Source organism: Empidonax traillii, unplaced genomic scaffold, assembly GCF_003031625.1.
Source record: "Empidonax traillii isolate 1590-97213 ecotype Southwest subspecies unplaced genomic scaffold, ASM303162v1 scaffold63:size2014119, whole genome shotgun sequence".
Lineage (NCBI taxonomy): Eukaryota > Metazoa > Chordata > Aves > Passeriformes > Tyrannidae > Empidonax > Empidonax traillii.
Genome location: NW_020955256.1, coordinates 194,722 through 207,505, shown reverse-complemented (window position 1 = coordinate 207,505; position 12,784 = coordinate 194,722). Strand labels below are relative to the sequence as shown.

Sequence of the window (12,784 nt, the reverse complement as noted above, 5' to 3'; positions counted from 1 at the left end):
TATAAAAATTTAACTTAAATATCATTACATAAACAATCATCCCCTCAACTAAAGAGAAGGTTACTACGTTTCAAACAAATAAAACAATGGTTCATTACTACTGCACAGAGAAATACAGCAATAAAGTCTATGGAGCTTTCCATTTACAAAGTTTGCATTCTAAGAAATAAAATACATTATGTACCTGTCAGAGGCATAGAAACATGAGTAAGTGTGTTTGTTATTATTAAGCCCAAGGGCTTAATACCTGATTTCATCTGATGCAGTACTGTCATCGGCACTGGCCCAAAATTCATCACAACTATCTTGTAGTCCAGAATCTAAAAAAATTCCCGTAGATTTCAGCAGCATTCCTGCAATATCACTGTAGCAACAGAAACGGTGGAACTTCAGAGTCTTATTCAGGTAGCATGGCACCTTAAAATTCTTCCTACTCTGTCTAATGCAAGAGAGCTGTGTTGCCAAATCCTCCCACAGAAACAAGCAACATCTTGGGGTCCTCGGTTACTTTATGTGAACAGGGCTAGCAGGAATGAGGACTTTGCATAGAAGCAGTCATTTCTGTTATAGCCAGAGTCAGGGCCACCTACACACACTGCAACCTATAGCTACAGTCACTGTAATAATCCGTAAATTCACTAAGACTATTTAGGGGCTTACTGAGGCCTCAAGAAGTCCAATCTGGGAACCCTGAACAAGTGCTGACTTGAATATCTATCTGATACAAATCAACACCATAATCAGAGAAATTAAATAAAACCTACCAAAATAGTTTTCCAGCTTGAGCTTCACCTCCTCTTATATAAGGAGTTATTTCTTTGGTGAAATTCCATTCTTCCTCCAACAGATTTTTTAAACTATGAGATGCTTGAGGTAACTGCTGCAGCATTTGGATCCAGCTTCGCATATAATCAAAGTAAACCTGTACAACAAAAGAGGTAATTTAAACAGAAATTATTACCTAACACGTAACTAAGGACTAGAACATCTCAAATCAACAAAGTCTCAGTATTATACAATTCTTAGAAGGTATTTCTACAACAATTTTCATTTGCTGTGACTGAAAATGATCTCCATGTTTCCACACAAAAGATGCAATTTATGGCTTAGGAAGTGGTACTGAAGTATTAAATTCTATGTCTCCACAATACTGACTTTCTGAAAATACTGACAGCATCACCACTTTGCTTGCTGTACTGCTATTCACCATTTTATCAGTGACTATCCACAGTGGCCAGAGTTTCTATATCTGATATATATAACAGTCTCTATATAGGTAATTGACTGGATTACTCCAAAAGGTTTTATCTGAACATACCCTTCTGGATATGGATAAATGCAATGAACAGCTTTTTGAAATTCTACATTACACTTTGTGTTCCTTGATATCAAGTCTAATCTCTCACCTTTATTTAAATACTAAAGTTTTAAAAAATCCAGGTAAGTAAAATTGTTCTTCAATCATCTGCTCTTCAGGATCACGTGGGATGCCAAAAAATTAACTGCAATTTGTTTCAGTTCAGTAATCCATAACATACAGTAACATTTCTCCTTAGAAATGGTTAAGACACTTCCCATTGGTTTCAGGTATTTTCAGACAATACTGTAAAAATGCCAAGATCATAGAACCATAGAATGGTTTGGGTTTGAAGAGGCATTAAAGACCATCCAGTTCCAACCCTCCTGCCATGGGCATGGACACCTTTGAGTAGACCAGGTTGCTCAAAGCCTGGCCTTCAACACTTCCATAGATGGGGCATCTCCAGCTTCTCTGGGCAACCTGCTCCTGAGCATCACCATCCTCACAGCGAAGAATTCCTTCCTAATATCAAATCTAAACCTACCCTCTTTCAGTCTAAAGCCATTACCCATCATCTCATCACTGCCCTCCCTGATAATCACTGGACTCTCCATCTTTCTTTTAGGCCCCTTTTAGGTACTGGAAGGTGCTCCAAGGTCTCTGCAGAGCCTTCTCTTCTCTAGGCTGAGCAACCCAAACTCTGTGTCCTCATAGTGAAGGTGGTCCAGCCCTGTGATAATTTTTACAGATGTCCCCTGGACCTGCTCGAGCAGGTCCATGTCTCTCATATTGGGGACTAACAAAACAGGTAAGAAATTTCAAAATTAACAAGATAAACCATTTTACTTTCACCTAGCCAGGCAATTTCTGCTATGAATTTATAGAAATTTCCGGTGCAGATAAAGGCAGGCATGGGGAATAACAAAATTTAGGTAAAACAGTACATTTTCCCCACTGAAAAGCACACAATGGGAAAAATACATGAATGCTCAACAATAGATGGTGCCAACAGCTCTGCTGACAAAACACGAATGGTGAGGTACTGAGGTGTATTTTGGGTTGTCTTTTTTGTCCTCAGAATAATGGGGACAAAGCGCAAAAGAATAAATTACTGTTGCCTTGGATGTGACTGCTTGTTAAACTAAATTTACTAAAATATATTTCATTTTGTATCTTTCAGAGGCCAAGTGTTTTTCTTGAAAATACTTCTTTACATTTAACTAATTGCAATAATGAATACACATTAAAAATAAGCTATCAATAATGCATGAATGCAATACCAACACAGTAAGAGATGATGTTAGTAGAAAAATTGTATTTAATTTTATTCAATGTTAAAAGTTTATTAAAAGCTTAGCTTGAACAGATGGAATTTACAGATCTACATATGAACCATTTTATTGTAAATACAGGGTGTTTACAAGTATACTTTACCACAGTTCAGTAAACAAAAGTAGGTATTGCTAAAATAATTGCTAAGACAGTTTAGGCTTCTGTTACCTTTACAAGTCCACTAAAACAATAAATAACATTATATCAAAGTAGAGCAACAAAAAAAAACCCTATTCCCCCAACAAAACTCCCAAGAAAACAAGACCAAATAAAAAACCCACCAAATCTCAAAAAAAAACCCCAATAATTGCACCTAACTTAACAGACTTCTATTAGAGGCATTCAGACTAATACACTTACTTGAATTTATTAGCAGTATTCAGATTAATGCACTAACTTGGACTGTTCTTTTTGAAACTTACCATTAACATTTTATGTAGGTCCTCTTCAAAAGAATCAATGTTGCAATCAATCTTCTGTAAGTCATCTAACACCTCCCGTAACATAAACTGGTAATATTGCTTCATCAACAGACCACCCTTCAGAACCTCCTTACACTCTCTCACTAGCTGCAAGAGAAAAACAAAAAAACCTGCCATCAGTCGGGACATTGCTCTTAAATTCTCTCTGGGAACTGAAAGCTTAATTTGTCAGTTCAGTTTGTCTAAATAAGTTAGTTTGTCACAACGTAATTTCTACAGTTTTTTGAAATGAACATGGTTGCTCTACACATCTACAAAAATGTGACTAGTTTTCCAGGATTATTTAACTGCAATCCCATTATTTGTCACATAACTGTTAATGAAGATGGAGGCAGATGTCTCACTTTATTCCCTGCACAGGGCCACAGCAAGCAACTTAATGGGTAATTAGTTTAGAAGGGGGCAAAAGGGCTCACAGTCATCAAATCACCACTTTAAATGTAAGCAAGTCAGGAAAAATATGCAATGTGTTTTACATATGCTTAGAGACCTGTGAGACAGTTTTATTACAGTAAACTCACTGTTAATCTACCGGACAGATGCCCACAACTCCAAAATCCATACCACACTTGAAAACAGTTCATGGGGTTTTTTGTTGCTTCCCTGGGCAAGACTAACATGAGCAAAGTTATCTTTTCAGAGGTAGAAGTGGTTGCCTTTGGCCAAACAGCTGTCACCCCACCCTGAAGGCTTAAAGAGATGTGCACAACCACAAAGAGCAAAGATACTTTCAAACCTACACTAACAAATGCCTTTCTTTCAGAAGTCCTTTCAGTGCTCAGCATGTATTGTTCTCAAATCATTTAGTCTTCAGGTCTGACAACTCCTGATCTTTTCTGAGAAACAACTTCATTAAATTAAGAGACAGAGAATGAGAGGTAATTGTTTGGAGGGTCAGAGGGAATGGAATTGTTGGTTGGATAATATGCTTTTTAAAATCCTCTGTAACGGCTATCCTGGCAAAATAATATATCAATATAATGGCATGACAGCAAAAACCATACAAGAATGTTGTTAGTATGACAAGACTCTATACAGGTCACTACACATTATGTTGTGCTCCCCAACATGCAGAGGAAACAAGGGTACTAGTCTGATCTTTGTGTTTAAAACTTAGCAAGTTAGGTGAAAAAGGAAAAAACAAGTAACTCTTTATAAAAAAGAAGAAATCCAAACCAACACTTTTATATCCCTGTCATATATTTATAAATTAATGTGCTTTTTCACTCTCCAGTCAGTAACATCCAATGTACTCTGTGTAAACCTATGGGGATTTTTTTGCCATTCGATCCGCGTCTATTTCAAAATAAACTCACAAAACTTCATTAAAAATACAGGGGTTTATTTAAATAACACTCTTTTATAGGGACATGCTATTAAATAACAGAATATAGGATTTAGAAAAAACCTGTAGTGCTAATTTCAAGCATCAGCTTTTGACACTCATAAGGCAATGGGCAAAGAAAATACAGTGTATAACGAGCACATGAAAAAATGCACAGCTTAAACTGAAAATATAACCACAATTATTAGTTGGTTTGGTGGGTTGCTTTTTGTTTAGGGAGTTCATAGAATAAATTGTTTTCTCAAAGCAAGTGGGGCAAGACAAACAATACTTAATTTAATCACCAAACAGGAATAACCCACGTGTACATACACCGATTCAATTCTCAGCACAAATGCTGAATTTGAGAACCATCTTGAACTCTTCGGCTACCACAGTGCCACCACACAATGGCAAACTGCCATTAAAAGAGAAGAGCTCTCTCTGATATTACAGCATCACCAGGAATAAAAAATCTACCACTGAAAGTGAAACATGGATAAGATGGCTAAAAAAGAAGACAGCAAGAAAGGACAGGAGAAAAAGCACATTGTAAGAAGTATATAATCTGTGCTAGTTTTCTTTTTGTGTGCAAACGTTCAATTGAAAATCAGATCTACTTTTCTTAAATACAGCTGACTTGCTAGTAGTACAAAAACTTAACCTCACCTAGGAAAAGTTGAGTAACAGGAGTAGTATGCTTGATAAAAATCAAACATTACTGCTACACATTTCAGGAAGGAAACACTTAAAGGTCTCAGTGCCTTAAGTAGGGCCCACTAAGTCAATCACTACAAAATCAAGACTGTGCTATGTTCCTTCTATACAACAAACAATTAAAGGGATTTGGTTTACTCATCCTTGAGAAAAGAATATGCAAATGGAATCTCATCACATTTTTCTAATGCCTAGAAGGTAGTTACAGAGAAAATAAGGGCACTCCTTTCACAAGGATGCACGGTGACCCCACAAAAGGCAACAGGTACAAGTTGCTTCAAGGAAATCCTGTCTAAATACAAGGGGGAAAACCCCACCATTTTGCTGGGAGAAAAATTAAACACTGGAACAGACTGGCTGGAGAAATAGTGGCATCTCTCTCTCACTGCAAGGATTCAGGATCTGACCTAACAAGGACCTGAATCACAGAATGGGTCAGGATAGGAGAGACCACAGTGGGTCATCTAGTCCAACCTCCCTGCTCAAGCAGGGTCAGCCTAGAGTATATTGCATAAGATTGTGTCCAGACAATTCTTGCATATTTCCAGTCAGGAAGACTCCATAACCTTTCTGGGTCATTTGTTCCAGTGCTCAGTCACCTGCACAGTAAATATCTTCCTCGTATTCAGGGGGAACTTCCTGTGCATCAATTTCTGCCCTATACCTCTTGTCTTACTGCTTGGCACCACCAAGAACAGCCTGGCTCTGTCCTCTTGACACTGTCCCTTCAGATACTTATAGACACAGAATCATAGAATATGCTAAGTTGGAAGGGATCCATCAGGATCATTGAGTCCAACTCCTGCCACTGTGTAAGACACCCCAAGAATCACACCATGTGCCTGAGCGCACTGTCAAAACACTTCTTGACACCAAGCTCGCAGGCTTGGTGCCATGACCACTTCCCTGGGGAGCCTGTTCCAGTGACCAACCACTCTTCGGGTGAAAAACTTCTTCCTGACATCTAACCTAAACCTCCCTGACTCAGTTTCATTCCATTTCCTTGAATCCTGTCACTGGTAACAAGAGTGAAGCGATCAGCATTCACCCATTCGCTTCCCCTTGTGAGGGTGTTGACTGGAATGAGGTCTCCCCTCAGTCTCCTCCAGGATGAACAGACCAAGTGACCTCAGCTGTTCCTCATCTGGCTTCCCCTCAAGGCCCTTCACCAGCTTCATTGCCCTCCTTTGGACACTGGCCAATATCAGATCATCTTTCCTATATTCTGGTGCTCAAAACTGCTTAAGTATTCAATGTGGGGCCACCCCAGTGCAGAGCAGGACAATCCCCTCCCTTGACCAGCTGGCAATGCTTTTCCTGATGCCCCCCAGGACACGGTTGGCCCTCCTGGATGCCAGGGCACTGCTGACTCATATTCAACTTGCCATCGACCAGGACCCTCAGGTCCCTTTCCGTGGCACTGCTTTTCAGCATCTTGTTCCCTAATCTATACACACAACGAGGTTGCCCTGTCCCAGCTGCAGAATCTGGCACTTGCTATTGTACACTTCATACAGTTGGTGATTGCCTGGTCCTCTACTTTTTCCAGGTCTCTGTGCCATCTCTCCGGATGCAGGACAAGAAAAAGGGTGCCTTGAGGACTGCGAAGCTGAATGCCTCTCTTGCATCAAAAATCAAAACGAAAACAATTAACAATTTCTCTGCTATTAAAGACTCTTTAAAGCTTCCTCAAGATCTTAGAAATTATAGTTCTTCAGGAAACAAACAGATCTATTTGTGAAACATCCTCCACAGCTCCTTTGCCTGTTCAGATACATTGCGTGGGACAGCAAGCATTTGCTGAGTTGAATTCATTTTTTCAATGTCATTAGCAAGGCAGTATACACCACCAAAACAGTCTGTAACAAACACATTGTTTTGCAGGAAGAAAGTGTAATTTTTACTTAACTGAAAGTCCTCAAGGAGCACACAAAATGTTAAGGGGAAAAAGATAGCCCCAGTCTCTAGAGGATATATTTTGCTTAAAAACAGAGCATGCTATGCAATATTTTACTGTAACTATCACTGTTAAGGTTGAAAGTGTAGGCTTCAATCAATGGAGGAAGGAAGGGGAAGAGTGGGGGGGAGGGAGAGAGGACAAATTTATTTGGGACCATAAAGTAATATAGCAATTGATTTTGGAGCAGCAAATAACTGGAATGTGAAATCATAATCAGTCTGACAGCTTATTTAAATGCTTACCCTTAAAGATCATCTAATAAAACCCTGATCTGGTTATGCTTGCCAGGGAGCTGGGAGATTAGACAAATTTATTATGTCCTGGACTACACTCTGAAAAATAGCACTGGTCTAAACAGCCTTCAGAAAATAAGACAGCCACTAGAAGATAAATCCTCATATAGTATTCTCAAACAATGACACGACTGACAATCTTGGGTCACTACCTGCAGTAAGTATCAAATATTTATATAATACAGTATGCTGGGAAAGATCTTTTTCATTGTTTTTCTTCTTAATTAAATTTCATTATCTGACTACTGCATGTTAGCAGATGTCTTACACTTGCAAGAGAAAAAAGATCAAAGAAACATACAGACCCTTAAAACTGTTTACACTGCCTAGAAAACACAAATGGAGGAAGATGTGTTGAAGAAGGGTATATAATTATAATGCAAAGGGAACAAATACCATTTACCTTCCCTGTCTAATAAATTTTTTAATCACCAGTTTTGGTTTGGAAGCCTAAATCAGAGAGGTATATATGACCAGTCATTATGCATTATGATTTCTTACACTAATCCTCTTTAAACTGACAACTGTATCATAGTGAAGTAATTTTCAACAGGAAATATATATTAAAAAAAAAACAATTGAAGCAAACCTGTTTAATACTCAAAAGAGATGGTTCCCCAGCAGGTCTTTGTTCCAATCTTAGCTTGAGACATTCGTGTATAACATTGAGCAGGACTCGGCAGAGGACCAAGAAGGCAGGTTCAAAGGAAGGTAAATCCATGGATTTCAACTCTTCCCATGATACTGCGCTGCATTTTTGCTCACAAGAAGGTGGGAAATTTAGTAACTGCACATAATCTGAACACAACATGGGATCTGGAAACTCCGAAAACTGTAAATAAAAAAAAAAGGGGTATCATAAAAATCATCCTTAAAATTCTTCTGGATTTTGCATTTGTTTAAAGTAACATCATAAAAGTTTATTTTTAAAAGGTAGTATTCTATTAACTGGCAAGTCAACTACAGAAGTTCCACATTTATATTGCTGGGGTTTTTTTAAGGATCACCAGTCTGAGAAAAACAATTCTGACCCCCTGAAGAATCTCTCTTATTTAATGCTTCTGTTATATATATATCTAGAGAAACAAGTGTGCACTAGGTAATCTTGTTCCCTTTCAAATACATAATGCATGTATTACATAAAACTCCACATTATAAATGAATGCAGTGTTCAAGAAAACGTCAGTTAGTAGCTAAACTAGGCCAAACTACTTAAAAAATAACTTGTGAACTTTTATAGATTTTAAATTGCAACTGTTTGAAAAAGAAAAATAAAATATAAAGAGATTAAGCTGGTTTGTTTGGGTTTTTTTAAAATAAATTTTTAATTTAAATGAAAATTACGTTTAAGAAAATTATTTTCTAGTTAAAGAAAATAATTAAGATTATCTGAAATAAACATCCTAGACATCAGAAGTATCTACCTGGTGATAACACTCTAAGCAAGGCTGTACATGGAAGCACTCTGAGGTTTAATTTAGAAAGAAAAGCTGTACTATGGTACGTGTGCAGCTCCTAAAGATGATAACACGCTGTTCATCATCTAAGGATAAGATTTATTTCAGATTAAATTTGTTTTACTCTTATTCTCATTTCACAGCTGCTAACTACGACACCTAAATATCCTTCATTAATAAAGTAGACATAACTAGCGTTTTTTTTAGGTTCTCTTCAGTGCCAAGTTTAAGTAACATCACTACAAAAAGAGAGAAAAACATTACCATAAATTAGATCAATCATAAAGTACTTCCTAGAAAGTTGAAAAAAAAAAATTAAGCCACTTTGAAGCTTATTACCCAGTAGAAAATTAACACATAAATAAGAATGTATTTTCTTAGATGGAATATTAATGTCTTCTTTTTACTAATTCTCTTTAAAATAAATATATAGCATTAGAATAGCACCAGAAAAAGATTTTTATACATTAAGTTCTCATAAACAACAATCATGAAAATACTACACTTTCACAGTATGACAAAAAAATCTAAGAAATACAGTCCTCACTGTGATGCAAATATAGTGTTGGAAAATTTAGTTCTTTTACAAGAAATATTAAAGACCTAGTCTATGAGCAAAAATAACAATGACTGAATGAATTTCTTGCATCATTTTCTAACATCAAAAATAACAGCACATGACTTTAGCATTTAGGATTAGACACTTAAACTTCTTTGTTCAATTTGACTCATCTCAATCTTCTGCAGGGCCAATCTTAAATGTGTTAAGTGTTTAAAAATCCCCAAGACAAAGTCTAAAGCATTTATCGAGATCATACATAGAATCCATACTCAGAAGTGCAGCAAGTAGAATAAACAAGTAACAGGATACAAAAGCTAAAATACTTCCCTATAACATCTCTGATCTTGTAAACTAAAGTAAGAAATACTATCCATCTTCGTTAAGAATCAAATTCTACAACTTCTACACAGAATAGACTGCATAGTGCCTAGAGCCTTGTTAAAAGTATCAGAGTCTTTGAGGAATCAAACTTAACACTAAAAATAGCCATCTGTACAAAAATTTACACATATTTAGGATGAAATGCGCATTCAAATATACACAGTGGAAGAATCCAGAAAGCACATTTTAGACATGCTTTAGACAGTGTTTAAGCAAAAAACAGACATGAAAGTATGTCCACAGACTGTAAAGTGTAAGTACACATGCAAACACAGTATCAAGATATCGAAGTAACAGAGGCAACAAAGATTAACAGAATACTCACAACTCTGCACGCAAATATCAAACTATACTGCACTAAAAAAATACCCCAAAGACACCACATTCAAAGTATTGTCAAATGCAAAGACCAAGCAATTCAAAAACATCTCTTCCATTTTAGTAAAATGTCATCTTTTGCTGCAGTAGGTACCATACTTCTGACAACATTTTTTTTTTTTCACAACCTTCTTTAAATTTTGGAGCAAGAAAGAAGTCTACAATTTTATAACATTTGCTTTTAGTCATAATGTAATTTCTTATAAGAGAACAATATTCCAGAAATATGTAATTACTGAAGATGAACATTCAAAGTCCTTCATTTACTGCTTAATTGCCCATTTGATTTTAACTCATTCTTAATTAGGAATATAAAATGACCCAAAGAAAAACAACAATATAACTAAGAACCAGCTGAATGCAACATGCTAACATGATTTGTTTTCACAGATTTCAAGGTTGAGAGTCCATTCATTTATCCCACTTATCCCCAAGCATAATGTGCCACCAAAATACTTCATTTATTTAGATGAAAAAAAACCCAGAACTGTAGTGACATTTTTACTAAAGATGTCTTGCAGAAAGATATCCAATCTTGAAGACAAGAAAAACGACCACCTCCATAGTTGATTTTTCCTCACAATCCAACTATTGTGCTTAATTTTTCACTGTAATTTTTCTGACTTCTTGCTTTAGACATTAGAAAACATAACGAATAAAAACATTATCATAAAAATGTCATTTCAATTACAAAGAATAACACAGAACCACCTCTGGCCTTCACACAAATTGCAGTTCAGGTCAAACAACAGATTCATTTCTGGTGGAGGAATGGGGCATCATAATACACACAGTCTTTCAAAAACCAAAAAAGCAACCAAAACTTTCATAAGATCCCAATTCCTACATTTGCAGTTAGAAACAGAGCAAGGAGGTACTTCTGTTATCCATTTACACTAGCGGCAACCTACCTCCAGCTGGTGATCACTCCTTACCAACGCCATACGAGCCCTTTGCAATGAACCATGCATTAGCTTGTGCAGTCTTAAAATTAGCTTCCTCAACCCCATTTGCTTCAGTGCTTTATCAACAAATGGCCTGTAAATAGAGGTCAAACAGTGTTGGCTGCAGCTTCCCTCAGCACTGCATTCTGGAATAACCCAAGAGGCAGAGTCATCCTCAGATTCAAGCCTATCAAGCCTCCTCGAATGGTCCTGAAAGTCAAAATTTGGCTTATTAGTAAAACTGTTCTTGATGGCTTGTCTAAGTTCTTCAACATTCTCCTCAGAGATTTGTTCTTCCCCATCACTCTCCTCTGTGCAAGTTCCTGAAGATTCCTTTATTTCTGTTTCCCTCTCAACATCTTCATCCCCTGGATCATAGTTATCCTTAGATGGTCGAGGAGAAGGAATTTCAAACACTGGCCAGCCAATGTCAGAAAGATTTTTGATGCCCAATACAGTTCCCATAATCCTTAGCTTCTGATTTAGGTCTTTTGTAATATTTAACCATAGACAGAGTGCCTGCACCCTGTCTTGGAAGTCCTTTGCAGCATACTTTTCATAGTCCTTTTGAAGAGCCTGAAGAGATGGATAAAGTGCTTCTATGTACTCCAGCAGCTCCATTATTCGCTTTACTTGCTCAAATGAGACCCGCTGGCGATGGAGGTGTTCATGGTAACTCGAGTAACCCAAAGCACTAGTTCCATGTGTTGATTTGCAAACTCCTTCTCCTGAAGTACCATTGAGACTGGCTCCATTTTTTACACAGGAGAAGCTTCCATAGTCCACTTTGAAAGTGAGGATTTCATTGATGATATCAGGGATAGCTTGACGGGCTGCATAGAGATAGAGGTCTTGGTCATTAATGCTCCGGCCAGCATGCCATGCTTGCAGTTCCAGCCAGATCAGTTCATTAGATCGGTTCAGCCAGACAGAAGAGGTGTTTTCCTGCCCTCTTTGCTCCCTGTCCTTTTTCTTTGAGACTGAGGTAAGTTTTAACAAAAGCCGCAGGGTTTCAAAGAATTTTAAACGATCTGCCGGGCAATCACTCCTAGAAGTCTGGCGTGTAGTTCTGGGTATTGGCATGGGCACAGAGACTGGAAGCTTAGCATTGCTACAGCCAAGGCTGAGGTAAGGTTTATTGAGATCAACATCTGGAATCGTCTTTTTTGGCAGAGACCCACCAACTGAGTCTAACATAAATGAGCACTGCGCATTTTTCTTGTGATCTCGTTCTGTTGTCCTTAGAGCATCTCTGATCTTTTTCCCTTGCTTATAGCTGTGCTCCTCCACATTCTCAATGGTTTTCCCACTGTCTTTATGCAAAGACTGAGTTGGCACACTCATCTTTTCTGTAAGAAAAGAAAAAGAATGTGACTGCAGCAAAAGCATTGTTCAAGTCAGCATCACATCTCATTTCTTAAGTTGAGTATAACACTGTTTAATACCAATAAAACAAAACAGGCATAGATAGAGGCAAAATACATTCCTAAAAGTTACCATTACTATAATCTAAATCAACAGTAGCACCACAGGATTTTTTTTTCTTCTCTTGTTTTACCTCTTTTGTAGAAAGGACATTAGAGAATTTTCATTATGCTGAGAACGCCATCTACTGAGAACTGAGTATGATCAAAAGGAAAAGAATGATTTCCAA

The 12,784-nt window shown here is 37.3% G+C and overlaps 1 protein-coding gene across 4 annotated transcripts in view; it reads right to left on the bottom strand.

The window, feature by feature from the left end:
- Positions 1 to 12,784, bottom strand: part of MAP3K4 (mitogen-activated protein kinase kinase kinase 4) — a 68,816-nt gene that overhangs the window by 34,665 nt on the left and 21,367 nt on the right. For all 4 annotated transcript variants that reach the window (XM_027880012.1, XM_027880015.1, XM_027880013.1 and 1 more), the window contains exons 3-7: positions 11,098 to 12,479; positions 7,998 to 8,240; positions 3,055 to 3,201; positions 765 to 922; positions 248 to 364 (exon numbers count right to left, since the gene is read on the bottom strand). In XM_027880012.1, coding sequence (XP_027735813.1) covers positions 248 to 364; positions 765 to 922; positions 3,055 to 3,201; positions 7,998 to 8,240; positions 11,098 to 12,479 — 2,047 coding nt within the window. The remainder of the gene's footprint in view (positions 1 to 247; positions 365 to 764; positions 923 to 3,054; positions 3,202 to 7,997; positions 8,241 to 11,097; positions 12,480 to 12,784) is intronic.